Source organism: Plecotus auritus (genome assembly GCF_963455305.1).
Source record: "Plecotus auritus genome assembly, chromosome: 5".
Classification (NCBI taxonomy): Eukaryota; Metazoa; Chordata; class Mammalia; order Chiroptera; family Vespertilionidae; genus Plecotus; species Plecotus auritus.
In genome coordinates this window covers 8,842,251-8,868,940 of record NC_137776.1, presented here as the reverse complement: position 1 = coordinate 8,868,940, position 26,690 = coordinate 8,842,251, and the positions used below count along the sequence as shown (strand labels likewise).

General features: G+C 44.3%; 1 protein-coding gene across 1 annotated transcript in view; it reads left to right on the top strand.

The window, feature by feature from the left end:
- The window catches only part of SATB2 (SATB homeobox 2), a gene marked incomplete at its 3' end in the record, with an annotated part of 179,355 nt that overhangs the window by 129,748 nt on the left and 22,917 nt on the right, over positions 1–26,690 (top strand). Inside the window, exons 9-10 of the mRNA XM_080671126.1 lie at positions 4,232–4,387; positions 16,618–16,815. Of these exons, the coding sequence (XP_080527252.1) occupies positions 4,232–4,387; positions 16,618–16,815 (354 nt within the window). The remainder of the gene's footprint in view (positions 1–4,231; positions 4,388–16,617; positions 16,816–26,690) is intronic.

Genomic DNA, 26,690 nt, shown 5'->3' with positions numbered 1-26,690 from the left:
GTAATGAATCGTAATGTAAATATCTGTGTTTTCCGATGGTCTTAGGCTCTACAGCAGCGGTTCTCAACCTGTGGGTCGTGACCATCGGAAAACACAGATATTTACATTACGATTCATAACAGTAGCAAAATTACAGTGATGAAGTAGCAACGAAAATAATGTTATGGTTGGGGTCACCACAACATGGGGAACTGTATTAAAGGGTCGCGGCATCAGAAAGGTTGAGAACCACTGCCATGGTCATGGAAAGGTAGGCCTTCATTATTCTGCTTCCCAGGTGACCCCCAGGACTCCCGGGCTCCGCTTCCCATCCTCCTCTCTCCACACAGTAACCTTTTCTGTTCTCAGTTCCTCCGGGAGATGTGGGCAGCTAGTCACTCGGTGGGCTGCAAAGATCCTCACTGAAGGGTCAAGTCAGTCACGAGTCATTCTCCATTCAGATCTGAGCCCCCTCATTCCTAGCCTGCTTCCTATGTTCCTTAAACTTCCCTACTCTCTAGGTTTATGACACAGGCGTCTCATTCCACTGTGCCAGGACGGTTGCAAATTCCCTCTCTAGTTCTCAAGATAGTCAACAGATACACATTTGTATCAATCAGAAAAATGGGTACTTTGAAATCAAAGGGTGTTTTGCTTAGTTACTATAGTGTGTGTGTGTGTGTGTGTGTGTGTGTTTAATGAGTTTGTTTTCTGGTAATTTCCAAAGAACAGATTAAGCATACAAGCAGTAATTGTATTCTAATAGAAATATTTAAGCTTTTTTATATACATCCATTTTCTTTCACATTTCCTAACTTTTATAAGTTTGTACTCCGCAACAGATATTTAACTGAAGGTTATTTTCTATCATGCACTGTCAAACTGCAATGCTTACACTTTAGTCTTTAGCGAATGATGAGCTATAATGACTGTTCAACAAAAAATAAGTCTCTTAAGTCTCTTAACTGTTTACTTTGGATGAGTGTAACCAAGCTTTTATATAGGACTTCCCCCCTGCCCCCCCATTTTGGGACAAACATATTAGGCTGTTGAGTTGGGTGAGCTGTTAATTTGCACTAATATTTACTTCCATTAAATCTGCCAATACTAGTATTTTTGCTGCTTCCGAAGTCCGTTAAAGCCTGAGGGGAGAGTCCAGCCATGCTTCTTGGCTGTGCACCCGGCCACCTCTCCTCAGAAAGGCCCTTCCACTTGTTAGGAAATCTCGCAGGGCTGTGTGCTCCTTCGTAATATTTTTCCCGGCACCATTGTCTTCGGCATCTTCTCAGAGACCGGGGCGCTTTCAGGGCCAGACCAGCTCACAAGGCCACACAGAGCCAGTGTTTCGCTCCTTTCAGGAGCACAGAATCCCACCTGGAAACTTGGCAGAGGGGCCCTTCGGGACGAGTAGAACAGTGAAATGACTCATTTAATGTCACCGTTTTGAGATTTATGAAAATAAATGTAAAATGTTTTTCTCGGAATATTTTTGAGACTATAGCTATGGCACCGGTATTTCTCATTCTCATTTTCCTATTGGTTAAACGTTGAGAAAGGGGAAGCTGTTAAAACATTTCGTGATCACCTTCTTACTCAGAATTCTTGCTGACAGGCCTCAGCAGTGAAGGTCCGTGGCGGAGTAAAGCTTCCACACGAGAACCCGTGTGCGAGGGACACCCCCGAGGCAGCCTTGCAGTGCGAGTCAGCCTGACAGAGTTCATGGAGATTATTTTCCAAACCCCAACTGGCTTGAAATAAATTGAAGAATTTTACATTTATTTTATTATTATTATTTTTTAATCCTCACCCGAGGATATATTTATTGATTTTAGAGAGAGGGAGGGAGAGAGAAACATTGATTGGTTGCCTCTCATATGCACCCCTACGGGGGATCCAACCCACAACTTGGGTATGCGCCCTGACCGGGAATTGAACCCGTGACCTTTTTGTGGATGGGATGACGCTCCAACCAACGAAGCCAGGGCAAGAGATTTCAAATTTGAAATTAAACCTCCAGAGTCTCTTCTCATAAGGCTTCCATTGGCCAGTATCCCTTGATGTACTTAATAATAACAAAACAACAATACAAGGATACGAGTGATCATTTATTGAGCACTTACTGTGTATCGGGTATTGTGAGCATTTTGCATGAATTGGATCTTCACCATTTTGCATCGCTATCCCCCAGTTTACAGATGAGGAAACTGAGGTCACATGGCTGAGTGGCACAGCTAGGATTTGAACTCAGGTTGCCCTAATTCCAAGTCCTGGGCTCCTAACCACATAGTTTAGTGCTTCGAGGGCTTTCATTTTAGACCCCAGGGTTTTAGAGAGGATTTGATCAGCCAGGTGAGAGAGTCTGTGAGGCTAATAAGAAACCCGAGTTGAGAAAGGCAGAAATAATGTGCTAAAACATGCACTCGACAGGGAAAGTACTAGACATTTTGAGAAGGAAAAGGAATGTCTTGAAAAAAGTGACAGACAGTTGGATTGTTGTAGGAAGACTCTGAACTTGAGGCCCAGCAGGTTCCTGTAAAACTAGCATTGGTATAACCTGGAGATTTGGGAGCCTGGCCCTGAGCCCACGCTTTGGCGCCTGAAGACTTGGATTCAGAATATGGTTGTCTCACTTGCTTTTGCCTGTCTTCCAGGAGGTCAAATAATCGTCTTTCATTATCACTTGTCTTCATCTGTAAAATGAAAATAAACTCTAACTCAATTGCATTTTTAGAAGAATTAAATGAGATAACAGAAGTAAAATGTTTTCTTGAGTGCTTGGCACATAGGAAGTACGACATCAGTTATTCTTTTTTTTAAATATATTTTATTGATTTTTTACAGAGAGGAAGGGAGAGGGATAGAGAGTTAGAAACATCAATGAGAGAGAAACATTGATCAGCTGTCTCCTGCACACCCCCCACTGGGGATGTGCCCACAACCAAGGTACATGCCCTTGACTGGAATCGAACCTGGGACTTTTCAGTCTGCAGGCCGACACTCTATCCACTGAGCCAAACCGATTAGGGCAATTATTCTTTTTTTTATATATATAGTAATTAGAAAATCGTATGAGACAGGGAGGTCAAAGGGGAATGGCAAAAGTCACCGATGGCTCTTAGGAATCAAAGCCATCATGGGAACTTGGGACATTCGCTCTGGCTTTGAGGTCATTGAGAATGATCCCATAGTGTCCAGACTACCTGCCCTGTCTTCCCCCGCACTGGTAATCCTCAGCCCAGTGGGGACAGCTCAGGGCACCCACAGAGGGACAGTGGTGATTTGGGGGCTACTCTCTTGGTTTGGGATTAAGGGTAAGTGGGGACAAAAGGAAAAACAACCCACTTTAGACCAAATCAGCTGGCTACGCTCATGAACCCAAGGATTAGGGCACATTCCCGCTGCCCGGGCTTCTGAGGAAGCCACCCAGCCCCCTGGCATCACACGCCAGGGCAAGTGCCGATAGTCTTTTCGATCAAGTAGCACCAAACGGTTCAGGGTTCCCCCAACCCCAAGAAGTACAGACACCTTCTCTATTGTCCTTCATTTGTCTCCGAAGCTGATGGGAAATCATTCAATTAAAACGAGCGCTGCAGAATACATAAAACCACAATATGAGTTTAAGAAAATGAAAACGCCACATCAAAGGCATTCCGAAGCCTCGTTTCATGAAATGAAATTTTGTTTCATTCCCACTGATTTCCTAGGTGAAATTAGGTGACGGGCTGGGTAGCATAATGATGATAATGATGGGGAACCACACATACTCGGATGACACGCGTAAAGCTTTAATAAAGAATGAGAGCAACTCTGGGGAGTGCCTTCAATTGAGTAATAATTTATTATTTAGAGACCGCTACCCATTTACTCTATTTTTTTTTTTTTCTGGAAGAATTGGCCCTTCCTCTGAGGTATGCCATTTTTAGAAAGCAAGAGGTAACTGTGTGTGTCCTGCGTGCGTGGCCAGCAGCTAAGTGATGGCTTTCCGGTCCCCGGGCGCGTCCCACCTGTGAGCCGCCTGGGGTTGGTTCCGTGAGGGAAGGAGCCGGCTGTGCGGGGCTCTGCCCGCCCTATAGGAATGCACCGCAATTATTTCCAATCACAATTAACCCGATTAGAATAATGGACAGGAAGTGTCCCTCTGTAGCTAATGCTGTTTGGCATCAGCTGACTGAAATCCTTGGGTAATTTCTGCACAGATGGCTGGGCTGAATGCGGCACTTTTTAAATGATTGTTTTCACGGTCTCTTGGTAGGCCAAAACCTCGACCCCGACAGCAGACCTCCCCATCAAGGTGGACGGCGCCAACGTCAACATCACAGCTGCCATTTACGATGAGATCCAGCAGGAGATGAAAAGGGCCAAGGTGTCCCAAGCCCTGTTCGCCAAGGTGGCTGCAAATAAAAGTCAGGTGAGCGGCGGTTAAGGGAGCAGAGGCGAGCGCCGGGCTCCGCTGTGCTCCTCCTGCCACCCATAAAAATACATCTGCTCCTGGGGTAACAATAACAGGAACCCAGAGGGGACCTGTCGTGTTCTGAGTTTGGCGCCACAGTTTGCTTTTATTCCCATTGGAGTTGAAAATAGAGACTAAGTCAAAACCCAGACTTCTGTCGGCTAAAGAGTCGTTTAAAGAAGAATCAGCCTTGAATGATTTCTCTTCTAATTCTAAACACTGCTGTGTATTCTTTCTTTTGTCTGTTCTTTTTTCCTTTCTCGCTCTCTCTCTCTCTCTTCCTCTCTCTTTCTTTTTTTGTATATGAGCCAAACTTGATACGTACAAAACAGCATCTTTCTGAGACCACATCTTAGCCACGTGTCATCACTCCCGGCAGGCGCATGGCTGACTTCGGTGTAATAACTGCTTTTGCAAGCCCCAGAGACACCTTGTGAGTCAGGTGTTCCTTTTATGTGTAGAATACAGTTGTTTCTCCAGGAGCAAACACACGTGAGGGCCAGGGTGTGTGCTGAAAGCTCTAACAGAAACACCGGCAGCTTCTCTGGTGCAGATCTGCGCAGAGCGGGGGTGCTGGGGCGGAATGCTCCGGGGACCAGGGGAGACAGATGCTTAGGGTTCTGTAAATTTATTTCTGAGAGCAGCAACCGTGGATGGGATCCACTGTCTGTTTCAATTCCTTTAAAGGGACAACTTCCACCCTGTCCGAGAATGGGTTCGGTGGAGGTGCCTGCTTATTTATCCCGAGATGAACAATTACCTAATGCACGGTGGAGGGAGCAAAGTTGGCTGCGGCCTCATGCTGGGAGCCCTTTGATTCTGAGCTTTATTTCCTCCGTGGCCTTTCATGACTAACGTTTCCATCCCGGCGATGGAAGGGGTAAAAAGATCCGTCGTCTCCCCAACTGGTCTTCCGTGTGTGCTGTGAAGAAAGGAAGTTACTGAATATTGTGTTTCTATTAAGCAAGAAGGTTTTCAATAAAAACCAAGTTTCAAAAAAGACATATATATATATATATATATATATATATATATATATATATATATATATAGTTAGGTGCTACATTTAGGCTAATTATGGGGCTTAGCCATTTTTACCTGTCGCTTGGCAGTTACCTGACTTAAGTTACTTTTCAGATGTTGATAAAGGGAAAGGAGTAGAAGATCAAGGAACTTGGACGAGGATGGAAATATTTGTTTCCCTTTCCAATTTTAATGTAGTAACGTTTCCAGATTATTCTTATTATCGCTCATCAGTGAAACCGTTGAAAGGCAGTTTGCTAAGATTTGATGTCCAACCATAGAAGGAAATACATAAAAAGAAAATACCATGGAGCCTTCCTGAGCTGTTAGAGGCATAAAAGCCCATGGACCACATGGCAAAATATAATGAGAGTTGGAGCTGTTAAACGAATAAAGCTGTTAAATGCATAATGCCACTTGGCAAAACTACTGTGCATTTAATGGTTTTCCACTGTGTAATAAAGGACATATGTGGTAGATGTGCAGCGGGTATAAAAGCTACACAATTGATTTTGCAAACCTGCCCCTTAAGTCGTGACTTGACGTAAATAGAAAAGTTTCACTCCGTCCTTTTTTTTTTTTTTTTAATAAGAAGCTTTCAAGAAAAAATGAAGACCACAGTCTGAGAACTTGATTCAAAATGCCTGTGATCTTCCTGTTGGCTTGGCACCACGGCTTCTGGAAAGAGTGATGCCCTCAGCCTCCAGAAATAACTCAGGTGGCTGACTGAAAGCCGCGTGTGCCAGTTGGCCCACAGTGAGCGCTCCAAATGCGTGATGCCCCCCGAAGAACGCGGTAGCCCCGCTTCTGTAGGGTCCGGAGGGAAATGTAGTACCGGGAACTAATGGGCTGAAGGATGAGGCTGAGCCTAAGTGGGGGTGCGGCGCTTTGAAGTGTTTCTGTTTTCCTTTGGGGCCGTGGTCTCATTCTCCTTTGTGAATGGGGAACCTTGAATGCTGAGGTTTTTTAACAGATGACATTCACTCCATTTTGTGAGCGCCAGCTTTGGCTTCCTAAAAAGCATCTTCAGTGAAATCACTTGCATGATTTGGTTCTTTGCACGTGTATTTGCTGCCTACCCACAGGGTGCATGCACACGACTAACAGTGGGACTTGGGCCGCGGTACTGAACCCCTGCAGGCTGCGGTGTGAAGTGGCCACACTCTCTTCCTTGCACTGTAGGACTGAGAGAGCAAAGGTTCCCTCCTTACCTGCTTTCCTTTCCTCCCTCAGTATGTTTCTTTGGAGGGGTCAGGAGTCCTTGGAGGGCCAGAGGAGGCTGATGGGTATCAAGGCTTCTTCATTGTCTCTTGGATGTGAAACCCAGGGAACCTTTCTTTAGGAGCTTGGTGAAAGGGAGTGGGCATGGACCCTTGAAGGCCCAGTTCAGATAGACACCAGGGTCCCTCCCCTTCCATATCCACTATCTTTTAAAATGGAAATAAACCCTCCATTAAACCTCATTCACTCCTTGGTGTCCATTGCTGTCCTCAGCTGTTAAGAATATAACCTAACACCGTGTGTGAGGCAAGCTTTGAATGAGAATTAGGAAAAAGGAAGGGAAATTTTAGCGAGATTGCAGGTTCTGGGCCCAGATGGTCCCTGAGGGCTTAAGTGTTGAGGGACACAATGGGAAGAGGGATTCAGAAAAGGAGTTGAAACAGTGACAAGCTTTTGAGGTTTTGCTTAAGATCCTGTTGGTGGAATATATTCCTGGGAAGTGTGTGTGTTTCCTTAGTGTGTGGGTTATGTCAGGATGCATTTGTATACAGATCTCAGTGGCAGGTCCTCTTAAAATAGGCAAAAATTAAGGGAAAACAGGTAACTTTACATAAAGAAAAATGCTGGATATATTATTTGGTTTGTTTTCCTTTTTTTTCTCTTTACTATTGGAGTTTATAACACATTCAGTATATGTGCTAACATTATTTTCATTCAGTCCTGGGTTACCATATTAATCTTCGCTTTTGTATCTCTTTTTAAAAATGTCCCAGGCACAATTTAGTTGCATATGTTTAAAAAAACACCTCTATTATATGTTAAAGTAATAATATCCTCACTTTAGAAAATGAAGAAATGTATAAATGAGGAAATATGAGTCCCTCATGATTCCACTACCCAGAGATAGTTACTGTTAACATTTTAGAGTCTTCCCTTCTAACGTACATATATGCATGGGTGTGCACAGGGATGTTTACATCCTAGTTGCGATCATACTGTGCAACCCATAATTATAAGACAAGTCAAAAGTACAATTTTTAAGGCCAACTCTTTAATTGGGGCATAAAAATATCTTTAGTCTCATTAATTTCTCGTCCTTTAGAAAATATTATACAAGGATCAAAGGTTTGCCTCTTTGCACAATTTATCTTATATTATGAATTTTCCTTTTGGGAGATGGCTTTATTGGGGCTGAGTTAGCTCAGGCTAATGGAAGTAGATCTTTACCCCACCTTTTTGGTGTAACCATGACAGGAAGTACTGACCATATCATGCCCCATGTAAAGTGAGTTGGTGGTCTTAGTCTTAATCCTGAAGATTTTGCTTTTGCCATCTTGGATCCGCATGGAAGGCAGACTGAAATGAGGCAGGCAGCCTCACCTGAGCAGCTGCCCCCGGTTGCTGGGCAGGTTTCTTTGGAACACAATAATTTTTACAGCCTACCAAGGAGGACTTTCTACTCTTGTCAGCTGGGGTATGGATACCACAATTTCAGGGCTGTCCACCAACTTCAAATAAAGAAGTAGCCTGTTTACACTCTAAGTACCATTTGAAAAAATTATGATGCCACATAGTAAAGAAATTAGATTTCTCAACATTCCCGAATGCCAAACCAAGTAGGCAGTCAACGCTATCAACACTATGATGTTTCATTGTCGGGTTGGACCCGTCTTTCATTCTCTGCCTTTTCTCTCAGCGTAATCTTAGAGGATTAGATTCTAGTGAGATTTTATCAGCAGACATTCCCTCAAGATGTGTTGTATCCACCTTATAGTGAGGAGTTGGGATCTTTTTACTGTGCCCACCATTCGCTATGTTAAGGTTTCATGAACTAAAACCAGCTTTTATGGGAGCCCTTAATTAGCTATCAACAGAGATGAATCACAGAGTTCATATGCAGATCTTAAAATGTCAGATGCATTTACCCACTGCTAACGTTTATGTACTGGTTTTAAACGCAACTTTACTGCAGAAACCTTGAGTTGCATGAATTTGCCTGTTTATGACACGGCGCCTTTGGAAACTTGCATGCAACTTTGAAATAAGTCAGGTTGGCATATTAGAGCCATGTCTCCGAACACTCCCAGCCCTCTTTTAAAGAGGACATTGAGTTAAAGCAGGGTCCTTACAGTTGGAGAATGTTGGTGCCTATGAATGAATCCCACCACTTGCCTGTAGACACTGTTTATCTTCTCCCTTTCATGGGGCCAAGGTTAGGGTGAGGCAAACTAGGTCCTAGGATGTACAATCAAGGAGGCCTGCGTGCTCAGAGCCACACCCCTTACATTTTATGCACTCGTCACTTGCTTGCCTCACCCTAGAACCAGCCCCGATCTTAAAAAAAAAAAACTACCATTCCTAGTTTTCTGATGTGTTTGATTTTTTCCTCATGCACTTACAAGTTTTTGAGGCAGTTTGCAGAATATATAGTATTGTGTCAAAGGTATGCTAGAATTTGGACCTGAAATCGGGGCCTGGAAATATTTTTGTTTTTTTCTGCTTCATATTTTAGTACATTTTACTGATAATACCTTTCTACTACTTAAGTAGAGAAGAGCACAATTCCATTTCATTCATCTTTTTGACAGATATGGACAATTTTTTCAGATGCATGTTCCCATGTACACATGTATGTGTATACATATTTATATAAACTCATACCAAATTTTCATACTGTTAGGTAGCAAAGTGTATCCTATGTATCTAGGGTAAGGAGGCAGACAAAAATTTATAAAATCCCCTCTTGACTTGAGCCCTCTCTAACAGAGTTTAAGGAATTGGTCTGAATAAAATTTCCATTACTCCCAACTACAGACTCAGTCTTTACAAGCACATCCATAGAAATGCGAGGGACATGCCTGGGGAGAGCTGAAAATTGGTTCCCATGAAAATACAGTTTGGAACTTAGCGAAACCATTTTGAAAAATAAAGAAAGAAGCAGACCATTTTTACTTCACACATGCAAGGCCTAAAATAATTAACCGTGAACTGTAACCAGAGGCCCAGCACCCACCTTTGTTCGGGCTGAGGTGACCCCCCATCAGGCCTTCGCCAAAACCCTTGACGAGTCTCCCTCGCAGTTAGCCCTTTACCCATTTCAGCTTCCTGATTAGGTTATCTTGAATCATTAGGGGGTTTATTTATTTTAATAGACACTTATTGGATTCATGAAAAGAGAATTCAGTGACTAAGAAACAAGAGCTGAATATTATCTGGCTCATTTCACACTTCAGAAGAGTCTCACCCAGATGAAGAGAAATCCTTTCACAGCTACAAAAGTTTGTTTGGGGACTTCGTGTGCTTCCATTTAGAAAGCGAACTGTCTGTGGTTAATAATCTGAATTTCCTTCTGAGACGCTCAGAAAACATTTCCTTTTGGGTGCATATGCTGACATTTTCTGTATTGGAAATGTGGATGAGTAAATGGCCTTTTACATTGCTGGTGCAGGAATCCCTGAATCATCCTCCCAGAGCTATTCACTTGCCCACTTATTTATTGGCATTCCCAGTGGGGCAAAGGTGGTGGGGGCCATTGACTGTGGGAATTCACGCATCGGCTCTGTGCTAGACACATCAGGGGGAACAGTAATAGCTATGACAAGGTCCTGCCTTCAAGGCTCATAATACCTTACTTCACAGGAATGGCCATTTATGTTTTTTGTTGCAGATCGAAGCCCGCTGTGAACCTGTGTGTGTTGCTGAGAAAACCCTGGGTTGTATTTGTTCTGAAATTATAAAAACTAGGAAATTGGTCACCAACATGGGATTAATTAATTTATTCATTTATTTATTTTTAAGGAGAAAACATGGGGAAGTTGGAATCATTACTAGTGTCCTGGCGGTGGGAAAACAAGTACCTTAGTAGGCGATGGCATTTCAGTACCACGGACAGGAGCCTTACTCTTCCCACTTGCATCCCCTCCCCCATCACTTAACCTTAAATTTTGGAGCTAGGATTCAAGCTTCCATCTGATGGACTTCAAACTCAGACACTGGCCTATGTTAAAAGACCTCGCTGGTCATTGGGAAATTCTCAGCCTTTGGTATGTCATTTGGAGAATATGTCATCACTTACTTATTGGCTACCTGAAAATTTAAATTTTTTTTTTCTTAGTGAAATAGATATTGTCTTTCCTCATTCATTTTAACCCAGGAAAGCTTTAAAATGCTTCATCTGCACAACAATAGCAACACACACAGAAAAAAAATGAATAAAAAGATGAGAACGGATTTTTTAAAATGATTGACACAATGGCATTTAGGTCATTATTTTTTTAAATGAAACTCTGAGAGAATGAAGCTGATGAAGTATGTACTTTACTACAGCCAGGCCATTGCGAGTCCATGGTATTCTCAACTTTATCCTAGTGTTTTCTCTAAGGACTTGTTAGGAAGGGAGGGAGGAAGCGGGGGAGGTAGGAAGGGAGGGAGGAAGGTACTCCTCGCCAACTGTAACTCTGAATTTGAGACTGTGAACCGTTTCTCCTCACTAATTTCTACACACTCTAATAATTTCAGCTCAGTCCTATGAACATTTATTGAGTAGTTTTTATGTGCAAGGACCCACAGTCTCCACTGAAAGGGCTGGAATGATGAAGAAGCCATCCCTTCCCCTCCAGCCCCATCAGGAAGCTCACCCATCACAATAGTCATCATCAAGTTGTGAAAGAGTATCAGCAAAATGCCTTGGGGTCGAGCGAGGGTGAGCAACCAGTTTTCAGGAGATCAGATGAGACCATGTTGGCTGAGCCTTGAAGCACAGCTTCTCATGGGGGACAAGGGTTGAGTCTGAGACATTTCATCCAAGGTAGTAACTCAAGGAACATGAGCTGTGTCAAACACTTGTAATTCACTTAGCCTCAGTTTTAGCTAAAAAAAGCTTAATTGACTATGGAAACATTCAGCCAACCTTTGGTTAAAACTTACAACCAGCCTCAAAGAGAAGTCACACATAGGTACACACCCCACAGTTCATGCATGGAGATAGGATTCACCAAACAGATTCGGGGACTGAAAGTAATTCACAGTGGGAGCACGAGGTCAGTAGAGAAATGGATGGGAGATGAGACCATGAAGGGAAACCGGGAGCCAGTTGTGGTTCTCACTGCTTTCTCTTTTAGTGCTTTTGAATTGTGAATGAGAGATGTCTCATTGAAGTAGCTCACCAGTGACTACCACTTCGCTCAAAGACAAACTATGGGGTTATCACTCATCTTCCAAAAAGAAATAATGGCACGTATCTTCAAGTAGTAAGCACTTGCTAATACATTGATAACATAATTTGCTTCGTAAATTCAGATTGATGTACAACTTTTCAGGAGCACGTGGATTTGTAAATAAACTATATTTTGATGGGTGTGCGTGCTTCCTCCCTTTCATAGTGGGAAAGGAAGATCCGACTTGTTTTTTCTACGGAGGGGAATATATTTGGTTAAGAGGCTGACAACATGGCTAAAATGAGATGTTAATAGATATTATTTGCATGTGCACCAAATGCATGAGAATGCTTTAACCATCAATTGCAAGGATGCAGCCTTTAAACCTGTATTCCTTCTCTGGGGTCCCTACGTTGAATTTTTTTTTTTTTTGTAACAAATTTTAGACTCACAGAAATGTTGCCAAATAGTAGTTTCCATATATCCCTCACCTGACTTTTCCTAATGTTAACACGTTACATCAAAAAAATGACTGTAGTGCAATAATTAAAACCAGAACATCAACATTGTTTTAATACAATAAACTTAAAAAATGTACTCTAATTTCAATAGTTTTCCATTAAGTCCATTTCCTGTTCAAGAAACCACACAGCATTTTTTTATTATTTCTCCTTAGTTTTCTGTAGTCTGTGACTATTACTTAGTCTTTCCGTTTTTTGGGGGTTTTTTTGGCCTTGCCATTTCTGCAGAATGCTGACTTATTTTGTTGACCATCTCTCAATGTGGGTTTGTCATGATTCGATTGAGGTTATGCATTTTGGGCTAGACTACCTCAGATTTTATCTTGTGGCCTTCGTGGTGCATCACATCACAGGGTTCATGGTGTCCACATGTCATCGCTGGTGACGTTGACCTTGATCCCTAGGTCAAGGTGATTTCTTCTTTGTTTTAATCCTAATAATCAACCATTATCTGCTATTTCTGACAAATAACAAGGTAATAAATCATGGAATCTACCATATTTTACAGTTAATTTCCCAGAAGCTCCAAGAGGGTAACCACTTGCCTGAAGGTCACTCAGTTATTTTAATGTTGGAGCAGGAACTTAGCAGTTAGGTCTCCGGGATCCAAGTTGAATGCTCTCTATGCTTCTCAACTGTGCTCAAACACTTAGCCTCAGTTTTACCATACTACAAAACCTCAACTGACTATAGGAGTAGTGAGCCAACATTTGGTCAAAACTTACAACCAGATTAAAAGTTCGTGGTACCTCTCACGGACCGGGCCAGGGCTGGGAATCAGATGAACGTCTGTATCAGCATTTCCAAAATGGAACTCATTCTCCTGGAATGCACCACATACCACACAGGGAACAACAACAAAAAAACCTACTTGAGATTTTTAACAGAAAAAGGAGATTTGTTTATTAATAATTCATGAGTTCCCATTGAACATGCACGGCAGAAACAGTGCTATTCAATAGAGAATACTGTCATCTGTCACTGTTTTATTTGACATTTACACTTTTTTTTTTTTTTGCCTGATACTGCAAAACTTTCTTGGATGGCATGCAAAATTTATATAGATGAAAAAAATCCCAAAGTGGGGACTCTTTATCTCTCCTATGATGCGTTCACTCTCAGTTACATACATGTGTGTTCAGGCAAGAGCGTGGTACTTTCTCACACATTCATTAGCCACCAAACAAGCTCACGAGACACCCCACTGAGAAAACAGAGAGAAGCTTCTCGTATGGACCGGTGGAGGGATGGCATGAATACAAAGATGGAGGGTGAGTTGGGAGGTGAAGAATAGATTTCTGGAAGGTGAGCATAAAATAGGGAGGGTGAGGAGAAAGCAAATCATGGCTGCCGTGAAGAAAACGGACGAGGATACATTGCCATTTCAGATGCCAAATAAATAACTTATAAATGACACAGGAGCTCCATGAGTGGGGAATCCCAGCATTCAGTAGAAGCAGCTACAGCGAGAGCTCCTTGCCGTTTTGTGCTGCTCTAAGGCTCCTGACAATCTTTCTGCTCCGTAGGTTAGTTATTATTTATAAAAATCGCAGAACCAGCTGATACATTCATAAGCTAATTATTGAAGCAGCTGGGCACACATGGTGCAATATGTCCAAGGCTGTGAAGTATCACAGATTTCTCGGGGCCTGCTGCGGAGGGGGCGCGCTGCGGAAGGCTCCAGCCCTTAATCTGATCAGCCAAGCAAACACTTGGTGGGGAAACTAGATTAATAACCCTCTAAATACCATGAATGTGCTTCATCTTCAAAACCGGGTTCCCTTAAACACGCGATTAGCTCAGCTCCATCAGGGACGGGGGGCGGAGGGGAGTGCTCTGGTGCCCCGGGAACACGGTCCTGTTGGCTCCCTCCCTGTGCCAGAAATTAATTTGGTTTGCTTATGTCTGCACACATGATCACACTTGTGTCTAATCCGCTCCCTAATAGCTTCAAGGTCGGGACCTCGCATGTCAGTGGGCAAATTGAGCACCACACTCCTTAAAGACTGATGGCAGACAGCACGGCCCATGATGAGGCCGTAGTTGGTTCTAAGTGATTGTAATGAGCGCCGATTACAGCAGCGCCTATAAATCAAACGCGGCGGTGACTGTTGTGCGAGACATTCCGAGTGTCCTAAGTGGAGGTACCACTCAGCTGTCACCTGTCCCCTTTCAAGCGCTGGCTTCCCACAATGCAGTTCACTCCTCTGGCGGAACGGCAGGTGCCGTCCCCCTGAAGGTCTGGGCATCTCAGAACTTCATCCTTTCACAGATGTAGGTTTTTGTTCCTATTTTCTGTTAAATGATCGGTCTCCAGGCTGTGGCTTCCCCTGGGAGAGGTTAAGCATACCTGTTTGAAAGATCTGAAAGAGTTCAGTTGGAGACGCATTCAGATCTGTGAAACGACAGGGAAATAGCTTATTTTTTCCACAGATGGTTTCGTTTCCATTTCAAGAATCCTTTCCTTTGTACCAAGGAACCCTTGAGGAAACACGTTGGGACTGGGAGATTTATTTTTTTAATATCATGTATTTTCTGATAGAGATAAACATTTTGTCTCCAATGTTCATAGACGTTGCACCTTGAAAATCAACTAGTACCTACCTATCTCTCTGTTGAGTTGAAAAAAAAAAAATCTATGAAAATGCTTGGAAAAACATTTCCAAAGAAATGATTAGATACCTTGTTTTCATTCTTCCTAACCCTCTAACTCTCCCCAGCTCCCAGTTTATTGCAAGCAAAGATCAGGTCTGCGCAAATGTGGCCTCTCACTTGTAAAAACAAGGCAGTGTTGTGTTACAGATTAGTTTATAAATCCCCGGTGGCTTCACAGTTCAGTGCCTACAGCTGCTGCAGATGGGCCTGGGTTTTTGTCTCCTCGCGGCGCCGCAGCCAGCAGTTGAAGGAGAAAATGGAATGATCAGGTTATTAACATGGAGGCCGCGAGGAAGAGGCTGCACAATGCGAACAGCTGGTGTTGCTGTCTTGGCCGATGCAGCGGAGATAATCAAATCTTGCCTTTTTTGGGGGGGAGGGGGAACGGGGTGTAAAGGCAGAAGACACAGTGGAGTGTCAGACGAACAACGGCTCATGATACTATATGGGGGCTTTAGGATGCGTGTCGGGAACGCCCATTGGCTCACAAGTTGTGATACAGAGATTTGTGGAGGGGTGGGGTTGATTTTTCACGAAGTCATTTGTGTTCACTTATGCACCTTGCTAGAAAAATTCTGACTCTTTTACAAGAGGCGCGATGTGGGACAGTTCTTGCTTTTAAAATTAGCGACGTAGCTTGGAAATGATGAGTTAGAAAGCGACTGGGGAAAATATTTTGACACGAGTCAGCGAGCGATGTTGACAGCATCCTCTGTATTATTTTCATATACTCCATCATTATTTGCATTGCATTTTCTTCCTCGTGCCGTTGCGAGAACATTCGGGTGCCAGAGGTGGGAGGCACACATTTGCAGGTGTGACCCGGCCCACTGCCTACCTTCCTGCAGGTGTGGCTGTGGCAGGAAGGTGATGGGGAACAGGGCCTTGAGCCCTAGGCATTCAGAGGTGGAGCAAATATACACTTTTTTTTCCCTTTCCAGCTATGGTGCTTGCTTCTGTTAGGTGGCGTTATTGATGATCGTAAGACTGTTTTCTCCCTAGAGAATTCAGTGCCCTTCACACTTAGACATTTTCTTTCTGTGGAATTTTCCATCTTGTAATACATATTTGTTCATCTTCACTCTTTTCTTAGGGTGGAATACCATCCATTTGGCTAATTTTAGGAAGGGAGAGGGAGACAGAGATAGAAACATCAACAATGAGAGAGAATCATTGATTGGCTGCCTCCTGCACGCCCCCTACTGGGGATCGAGCCCACAACTTGGGCATGTGCCTTTGACCGGAATCCAACTGGGGACCCTTCGGTCCGCAGGCAATTGGCTGATTTTAAAAATTGTAGTAGCCCAACACAAATTGCTTTTTTCTGAGGATTGGATAACTAATCTTGCTTGAGCATCTTTTACAAAGGAACCGAGAATGTCTGTGATAGGAAAGGTGCTAAGATGATGAACAAGAGTGAAGATTCTCGGGCATTGGTGTGACCCGCCCAGTGGCCACTGGTTGGGTTTAGAGGTGCCGGCTATGCCAGTGCCTCCCAGGTTGGGGGGAGCAGTTTGGACAGGAGAGTGCGATCACGTGGGAGGCGCCGCCTGCAGCCAGCAGCCTCTGCTCTGCGCTCCTCGGGTGACCTCTCGTGACCTTCTCTCCCCAGGGCTGGCTGTGCGAGCTGCTCCGCTGGAAGGAGAACCCCAGCCCGGAGAACCGCACGCTCTGGGAGAACCTGTGCACCATCCGCCGCTTCCTGAACCTCCCCCAGCACGAGCGGGACGTGATCTACGAGGAGGAGTCCAGGCACCACCACAGCGAGCGCATGCAGCACGTGGTCCAGCTGCCGCCAGAGCCAGTGCAGGTCAGCGCCCCCCTCCCGGCGCCCCCCTTCCACGCTGAGCAGCGCTGGCAGTGCTAGCAGCTGTGGAGGTCTCACGCCGTGTCCCTGGGACATGGACCCCCTTCTCTCAGTGGGAACAGTGTGCGCGCACATGCACACACCTGCTCACACAGAGAAACGTGACTGAGCATCAGCGCCAGAGGCAGCCCCTGTCTGTCCTAAGGGCGTGTTACCTGTGGGATTGGGAAGCAAGAGGTTCGTGCGGAATTATATCTCCCCGTCAGAAAACATAACTCACAGTTCTCATCAGTCCATTTTCTAAAGAGAAAACACTGAAGTAGCTGGTGAATTGAGTCAAAATTCCTTCAGGAGCGTGTGATGAGGCTGAGAGAAAGAAATATCCCTGTGAGCTAGGAAATAGCTGGACTCAACCGAAACCTGGGAAGGAATTATTGAGAGAGTCTTGGAATTTTAAGATGTGTTTTTGGCCATCTTTGGTTTCTTCTGTTTTAGAAATCTACCTTCACGTGGGTTGCATGCTTTGTTGCTTCGTTTTTGCTACCATTGAAATATTTCTTTCTAAGACTAATTGAGTTTACTGACTCTTGCTGTACTCTAAAATCAGTTAGCTTCGGGGAGAAATCTTAACTGGGGGTTCCAAGGTTATACCCCTCAGAGTTTTGCCCACATGTTATTTTGGTAAATGATGAGATTTGTCCTACTGCTCATACCACCAACCCCGCTGCCACCAGAGAGGACCCTCCACAGTCTCCCTCTGAATCTCCCTGCGTGTAGCAAGAAGAGGAAGGTTGAGACAGGAGTGCACGTAGCTGGGTATGTGTGTATAGAGAATGGAAGAGAAGAAGAGGAAAGAGAAGAATGGCTTCTTGATCAAGACTCACAGGAGAGAGAGTGAAGGTTGGGGTGAGATGCTTACCCTGACGCTTCCTATCTTCTTCCCCCTTGGTCCACCCTTAAATGCCCGGGGGAGAAGTCAGAAGTGACTTCCGGCTTACATGACTTTACATCCAAATATTGACATCTCAGGCAATGCTTTCCTGTTATCATTGGTCAGTTTCCAAAGTCACAGATTAGACTCATGAATCATAGAGCTAGAAACGCCCCTAGAGGCAGTCCCATGCCATCCACAGTAAACGCAGCGTCAGTGGGTGATACGGGTGGGCTAATAACTGGCTCAGGGGTGGTGCTTGGGGGAGTCATTCCTCGGAGGTGAACCCTTGGGCTTGTCCTTCAGGACCCATCCCCCCTTTCCCTCCCCTTGACCTCTCCTGGCTGGGGCCTCATTCACACACCAGAGCACCTCCCTAGTAAATCAACACACTGACTCACAGAGAGCAGGGTTTTCCTATGTTGGGATTTAGTCGAAATTAAAATTAAACCTATACCTTTATTGGTATAGGTTTACTAATGTTTTGCTTAGGAAAATAAATTTATACAAAAAATTTAAGGGAAGCTCTCATTTATTAACCATATATTTTATAATACAGAATATTTTTAATTACAAAAAATTAACGAAAAGGATAGCCTCAGACAAAAGACCTTGCAAACTGTATAAATCCGGTCATATAAAAAACTTCTCCATCACCCCGTTTGTCTCATGGTTGTCAGAACTTCTATGTTGAACCAGCACAAGGCCAAGGACTGGCTTCAGGGAACTTTGTGTGGACTTTGCATTCAGGCTCATCTTAGTTCCATCCAGCAGTGAAAAGCTGTTTTATGCAGCTTCCCATTTTAAATCCCATTTTTATGTTAAAGTTGGAAATTTAGAGAAGTTTGAGATAAAAAGACTAAAAACCTAGTCTCCATTATAATTAAGAACTTTGCTTTATTTGAATGACGGTTCCTATACATTTCAGTCTCCATTTTTTGTCCAGAAATTTTCATTTCTGTGAGGTCCTAATGTGTAGGGAGCTAAAGGATATTCAATGTGATATTTTTTTCTTTTAGCTGACCAGTTTGAGTAAAGTAAATCTTAGAAGCAGACAGCCAATTGATTTATGAGTTTTATTACCTTTTATGATAGTATGTCAAAACTGGAGTATGCTAACAATACTTAATGGCTAAGAATCTGTCTGTAATTTTTTATTTTCAGTTTTAAGCATTTTGTGGCTATTAATATTAACTTCTGATATCACTGAGAGAATTTTTTATAGTATAAGAGGTTATTCCCATCAGCTTACAAATTGGGTAATTTTCTCTACATTGACTTAACCTTAGCCATTGACTTTGAACCCATAACTACTCTGAAACTCTTCAAATATATCACCTTTTCTTTCACGTGCCTATCTCTGAGTTGCACTGATTTGAATGCTGCATCTTGTTTATCAGCAGAATACAAAGTTTTGCATTAATTATTTATTAGAGTCTTGATATGAAAAATAACTGGAATTTTTGAGACTGGAGAATGCGCTTGGCACAGCCTCTGTGACTTGGGAGGGACTGTATTCAGAAAGACCCCAAACTGCTAAAAAATGTCTGTAATTGTCCAAAAGGTAAGCCATGGAACTCAGGACTGGAATTCACTTGTATCCTTATACCAAGGAAAATTTTAAGGAGATAGGATAGCTTACATATTTTGGGAATTTTAAAATTCATGTGTAGCATAATATTGGTTGGACGATGTTACATATTGTCTAATTAGGCAGAAAAGGCACCATTATTAACTGGTTAGCTCCGGTGAAATCAGTGATTATTAGAGCTTCTGGTATATGTAGCGTATTAAAATGCACGAAGTCCGCCTCACAGTGGTCACAGAAGGATGCCCTTACATTTCTTTAAGCAGTCAGGGCACACCTGCCCCGGCGTTTCTTCAGTAGTAAGGCTGTGAAGCAGGGACATTGGGCATAGTTCCCCACCTCACTGCTTTGTAGGAGCGCCCCCCCCCCCCCCCCCGTCAGCACCTTCTGCAACTGGGAAGCACCTTAGGTCAGGGCCTCTCTCCTCTGGGAAGAGGGGACATTTTTCCTGCTGTTGGTTTGCAAATAGCTTACAAATCGATAGGCTTATGTTGCTTACAGCTGTGTTTCCTTTTTGAAGTCCACAAAGGGTTTTAAAATTTAAAACCCACATTTCAAAACCAGGAGATTTCACATCAAATCCAGATTTCACATAACAACCCACGAAATCAGGAGATCCCACCCCCTGGGCTGCTTGGCTAGCGCTGGTCCTTCTCTGCAGGGCGCGCACGCACCTCGCCGCTGCACGGCCCTCGCCACCCGCACATGTCCATGCACGCATATCCCTTCACCTCGTTCATCGGCTCAGCCCTCACTACCCACATGTGTCCATGCGTGTCCATGACTTCTTCCCAGGTAGTCACTTGTGCTGTTTATTTTCATAACCCTGACACCTAACAGGATCCTTTGAAAGCTTCCCAAGAAATGCACGTTGGTGGTATCTCCCCTCAAGGCCATGGTTGAGGTCTAGCTGGGTTTGGCCCCCGAGAGGTGCTGTTGGCCCCAGAGACTGGGGGGTCCTGGGAGAGTGAGGTGGCTCCTCCCCAGGAATGCCGACCTCTCGGGTGGTGTGTAGCCTTGAGGTCAGATGGAACCGTGGCTTCTCCCACTTGCTTTTTGGTGTTCGGAGTCCCTTCGGAAGCCCCCGTTGAAGGCCCTGCCGAGCAGAAGGGGACTTCCGGCTCTGTGCACACACTGTAAGGTAGAGCCCTCTATGCTGTGGGCCCGTGGTGGGGGCAGTGCTGCCCCAGGGGGTGAAAATGGCTTTGTGGGGAGCATGAAGAGTCTTCCGTTTACAATGGTTCGTGGCCTCCAAAGGGAGACATTCGGGAGCTCTCTGGTATTAGAAAGTCATGAAGCAGGAGAGATGATTAGGGGAAACATCCCCAAGTAGGCGCCTTCCGGGGATGGCAGGAAAGGGTGGGGCTGGGCGCTGCTAGCATGCAGAATGCTCTGGTCCAGGCCGGTGGCGCACAAAGGAGGCCAGCACAGTGCGACGGCGTGGGAGGCAGATTAGGCATTCCCACGGCAAAGATGAAATAAGTTCTGTCTTTCAGGCCAAAAGTTGGAGACACAATTGTTTCTTGTGGTTGTAGTGATTTTCTCTCTCCTGGTTATTATGACCCGAGGCCCTGTAGTGAGTGGATTCCTCAAGTAAGGATCAAAAACCAGACAGGTCAGAGTGTTCGTTATTACCGACTGCATTTTTTTAAACATTTTTAAGAACTCCATATTGTTGAAAGTATTACATATGTTCCCTTTTCCCCTCCATTTACCCCTTCTAGCCTGCCCCGCCCCCCACCCAGGCCTTCACCCCCTATTGTCTGTGTCCATGGATCATGCATGTGCGCATACAAGGTCTTTGGTGGATCTCTTCCCACCACCCTCCCCCGCCTTCCCTCGGAGATTGGACAGTCTGTGTATTTTTCAGCTGGAAAAACTGGGGCAGAGACGTGAGCCTCACCCGAAGGCTGAATGAAAAGGCAGGCGCTGGCATCCTGCTTCCTCCGACCACACTCCGTGCCCCGGAGAGGCAGGGACGGTGCTCGGAGGACTAGGTCACCGCGTGGGCCTGGTTGGGGAGCCTTGGCCAAGTGGTTCATGTCTGTGAAGTCCGTGCTTTATGGCTTTATTTTATTTCCACCACAGCGTTTCCATGGCTCACTTTGTAAGTTCAGGAATTCTGGGCTGGCTGCTGTGTGGTTTCCTGACAAGTCCTTGTTTGAAAATTCCATGCCGTACACCGAGGAGGAATGTGAGACCCGGTGGTGACAGCCGGCGGCCCATGGCGGCCCGCGGGGGGATTCGCATTTTCTAACCCACCTTCCCTGCCATTGCTATCAACCAGGGGTTCTCAGCCAGGGTGACTTTGACCCCATGGATACTGACAGAGTCTGAAGACATTGTGGGGTCATCATCGCTTGGAGATGCTACTGGTATCTACTGGGTGGAGGCCAGGAATGAGGCCAAATATCCCTCAATACACAGGACCGCCCCCCACCCCCAAACCGAGACTTCTCTGTTCACCAATGCCAGGTGCTGGGGCCGGACCCTGGGGGACACTCCGTCACTTGCCAACGCGGTAAGAGAAAAAGCGTAGTGACCACTGAGGCCTGTTCCTGGCTCTTCCTGTACAAACCCCAGAACTAAAAGTGGGGGTGCCGATGCTGGGTCTTCAGCCCCACAGCAGCTCGCCTTTGGGGGAACAGGCTTCCAGAATGGGAGACTTTTACGTCTTATTTTCCTCTAACCTTGTGAAAAACCAAGGGGAGGGTGGTTTTTATGTACTTTTACCTGTGAGAAACTGACGCGTAGAGAAGCGAAGTAGCTTGCTCAAAGGGAGACCTCCCTGCACATCAGTCGGCCTCGGTGTCTGACTTCTACCCGGTGCTGGGCAGGATGTCAGCGGGCAGCACCGGCAGCCAGGGCCACTTGCCGTCAGCTGCCTGTGTTATGCAAAGCCATTGAGGTTCGTCCGTTTTTAAAAAGTACATATTTTTATTGATTTTAGAGAGGAAGGGAGGAGGAGGGAGAGATAGAAACATCCATGATGAGAGAGAATCATTGATCGGCTTCCTCCTGCACGCCCCACACTGGGGATCGAGCCCGCAACCCAGGCATGTGCCCTGACCAGGGAATCCAACTGTGACCTCCTGGTTCATAGGTTGACGCTCAACCGCGGAGCCACGCCGGCCAGGCCATAAGTCAGTTTTTAGTCATTTTTTTCAGATCTAGTTTTGTGAGCTTCCTTTTTCACAGGATACTTAATGCGGTGAAACCTATACCCTGGGTGTGATGTCAAAGAACGGATGTGAAATCTTGATTTTGCATCACACACTTTTGAGATAGCTTTAGAACAGTGGTCGGCAAACTCATTAGTCAACAGAGCCAAATATCAACAGTACAACGATTGAAATTTCTTTTGAGAGCCAAATTTTTTAAACTTAAACTTCTCTTAACACCACTTCTTCAAAATAGACTCTCCCAGGCCGTGGTATTTTGTGGAAGAGCCACACTCAAGGGGCCAAAGAGCTGCATGTGGCTCGCGAGCCGCAGTTTGCCAACCACGGCTTTAGAATATGACTCTCGTTGCTAATATTTAAGGGTATTTTACATCTATCTTTGAGCCCTGAGAGTTCCTTCATGCCTCTGTACTCCAGCTGTAGCTATATCTTGATTAATGAATTTGTTTCCAAAAGGACTTCTAAGAAAAGAAATATGTAAGCTAATTGATAACCAGTTACGGATGTTTGCAAATTCTCTAACCAGGTTACTAGAATTCCCCCCACCTTGGATTCATCTCAAGCTTCTAGGCAAAGCCTTCTGTCTGAATGGGACAAGGCTGAGTCCTGGGGAGAGATGCAAAAGGACACTTGTCCTTTCTAATGAAATATTGCAGCAATTAGGGACAAGTAGGTCCTCACCTGGGAAAACTCTGGGAGTCCCTGACCTTCAAGGGGGAGCCACACTCGCTTTTTTCACATTTCTGTTATGTTATATCTGCATGCATTTGTTCTTCATGTCTGTGTTATGAGTTAGCTTTTCAACATGTCCAGACTTTTAAATTTGTGATTTGGGAGTACAGAGATTTGGAGTTCATTCGCAGCCAGTTTTGTGTTTTTTTTCTTCTAGGAAATTGACGCTTTTGTCTTGGGTTGACCTTCTTCCAAAGTGGATGTGTTTCTCTCAGTAATGATGCCAAAAACTTGAAGAACCTCCTTTGAGTCGGTAGCCAATAGATTAGACACTAGCTAAGACTTTGTTTTTTCTAGAGATTTAGGCAAGTTGCTTACCTACTTTTTAAAGTTAAAGTTTCCTAAAGGGTTTCTTTTACCAGACATTCTGACAAAGACTGTCCAGCTTAAGACACTTCAGCTTAATTATTGGAGATATAATCAAAGAAATTGAGGGTGATAGACCTTCGTGAAAATCCGGGTGTAGGACTGTGAACGTGGTTAGGGTTCAATTACATAGCCATAGCCCATGGGTTCGCCCTCTCGTTTGCTGTCTTAGACATAACATACCTCCAACTCATGTCAGCTTCTTTCTACTCCAGCCTTTCTTCTCACTGTCGTCGGATTTCCCGTTTACTCTGCATCTTTGTCTGCCTTGTACCTTCTGCTTATACTCGTAGTTTCTCCGAATTATAATTCTGCCTCCTCAAAACCTTGGGCTACCCATGACCTTCGCTCTACCTCATAACTTATCTCTGTGTCTTTGTCAAGTCCAGCGTCTGTTGCCCAATCCATATTTACTTCTTTAAATTCTTATAATAAGAGGGAAATGGACTGGTCCACCTTAGCCCACGAAGGGAAACTTTCTTGACCTTTAATTTCCAACCAGTCAGGTGAATGCTTCCTTTGGAAAGCACTGCCTTTTAAAGGTAGAGTTCTGTTGGGAAGGATGTTGGAACAATATCCTGGGAAGCAGAAAGCTAAGTGGCTGTAGACCACCTGTACGGAACATGTTAATGGGCTGCCCTTGGGCCAGAAATTAAGGCCATATCGTTGACCATGGCTCCTCGGACCCTGCACTTACCATGGTGGATGGGTGTGGGTATGAATGAGAAGTCTAATATAAAATTCTCATGTTAAGGGAGATTGATATGATTTTTTTATGTAAAGTGCTGTGGACATGTGAGCAGAAGGAAACCAACGCTTAGGGCGATTTTAAGTTTCACGTGTATCTAAAGTTTTATGCCTTTTTATTTTATTGCATTTTTAGGGAAAAACATTTATTGTGTACATCCACGTGTTCAGGCATTGTGCTGTAGGTACAGAGAGGAAGTAAGCTTAGAATTTTATAGTAATGTTTTGGATCTGCTTGTTTATTTCTTTAAAGTGGGGGTCAACATTTTACTAGGCTTATCATGTCGGTAATTGGAATTAGCTCTCTGCTTCTCATTCTTGGTGGATTTGTTCCAGTGTTTTTGCCAAGCTGAGCTCTCCTGACTGAACTTTCTCAACACACCACCCTCCAAACTAAACATCATGGCTGGCTGGGAGCGGGAGATGGACTGTCAGTCAGCCAGGCCCCCCTCCCCCCCGTCTGTCCTGCCCTGTGGGGACACCCAGGACCTTGCTCTTCCATCACTGCTGTGTTGCTGGAAAGAATAGTCTGATTTTGATACTTTGCATTTCTGAGGTGCGGCATGACCCCTTTACCCGACACTGTGGGTTACTGATATATTCACTGGTTTTTAGAACCTGAAACAGAATGGAAGGTGTTTTAGCCAATGCTGCTCTCCAGGCAAAGGCGAGAATCAGGACTGGCTGTGTCATTGACATCATTCAAATACTCCTCAGTGGTACAGGTTCCTTTACGGCCCAGGGCTCAGTAATCACTAAGATCATCCATATAAATTATCTGTTTTACGTCTGGTTTAAAAAGTTTTGGGACTGCAGGGTACTCTCCATAACTTTTTTTTTCTTTTTTGGTCTTTTTTCCTTCTGACATCAAATGAAGCCACATATAAACTTTAGCACATTGGCCTTTTCTTGATATTCTGATAGGAAAATAGTATCAAACACACACACATAATACTCTGGAACATAAAGCCTTGTTGTCCTCCTTTCTTCCTTCCCTCTCTCCTTTCCTCCAACCTCCCTCCCCCTCCCCTTCCTTCTTTTTGTCCTTTCTTCCTTCTCTACCTCACTCCTGCCCTTTTTTTTTTCTTTTCAATAATCTGAAACACTTTAAAAAAAAAAACACAAAAAAACCTTAATAAATAGAGGGTAATGGCTAATAAATTTTGTGAGGGGCAAACTGATTAAATATGAGCAATAGGGAGCAAGTTGGGAAAGAGAGAGGCAAAATGAATAGAGAAACTAAGATATGCATCTGAACACATCCTTTCTTCCCCCGCTCACCAAAACAACCAAATAAGCTTGCACTTAAATTAAGGAATTGTGGGGCCCTGTCACATTTCATCTGTGAGAACCAAAATACGTCCCTTAAATACTTCTATAGATGTCTAGCGAAGTCTGGCTTCTGGCAACGATGATTAATATTGATGGAAAAACTGTTTTCAGGCCTCAAGTTACAGATGTGATTGAGAAGACTGGCCATTTTTATTCTCACATCTTTACTTATTTATTTAACAGATATTTGTTGAGCTCCTTCACTGTGCCACCTATTATTCTGGGCACCATGTGTGTATCAGTGAGTAAAACAGGTGGGATTTCACACATATTTTCAGCAGTTTTCCCCGTTACTCACTTAGACTTACATTTTAAAACCAGCTTCCATTTTCCCTCCTATTACCTTGCCTTAATCTAGAATTCCATTGTGAGTTAGTGGATTCCATAGGTTCTGTTTCTTTCTCTGATTCTGACTTTGGGTGGCACCTCTTGGCTTCAGTTTTTCTAGCGGTTTCCAGAAAGTACTGGGTAATATCTTTAAAACACACTGAGCCTCTCAGAGACGATATTATCTTTAAAAAAATAAAATAAAAAGAAAGAAAGAAAGCATGGCTATTTGAAGCAAACAGACCTTCTGAGGCTGTACTACAGAATCCCAGGGGATTCACATAGTTCTAAAAAAAATTGCATATGCAGATTAGTGATTGAGTGGCACTTGCAAAGATGGTTTTGATGGGAAACAGATAAGTATGTCTGTTTCACCCCTAATTGCTCCCTGGCCACACAAACACGGCTTTTCAAATCCTGGTCATGTTCATTCTTTCCACCCAGGGTGACTTCTCTAAGTAGCTACCTGATTACTTGGCCCTGGGGTTATGGGTTAATTTATTGTTAGTACTTGACCAAACCCTTGAACCGAACCACCTAGCTCCTGGCGCGTGTGTTGGTAAAGCCGTGTGTGGCCCGTGGAGGGTCAGGTGTGTGAACTGGTCCCTCTCCAAGGGAGCGGCTGTGGCAGAAAAATACACACACTGTTCTGGGACCAGGGAGCCTGCTTCAC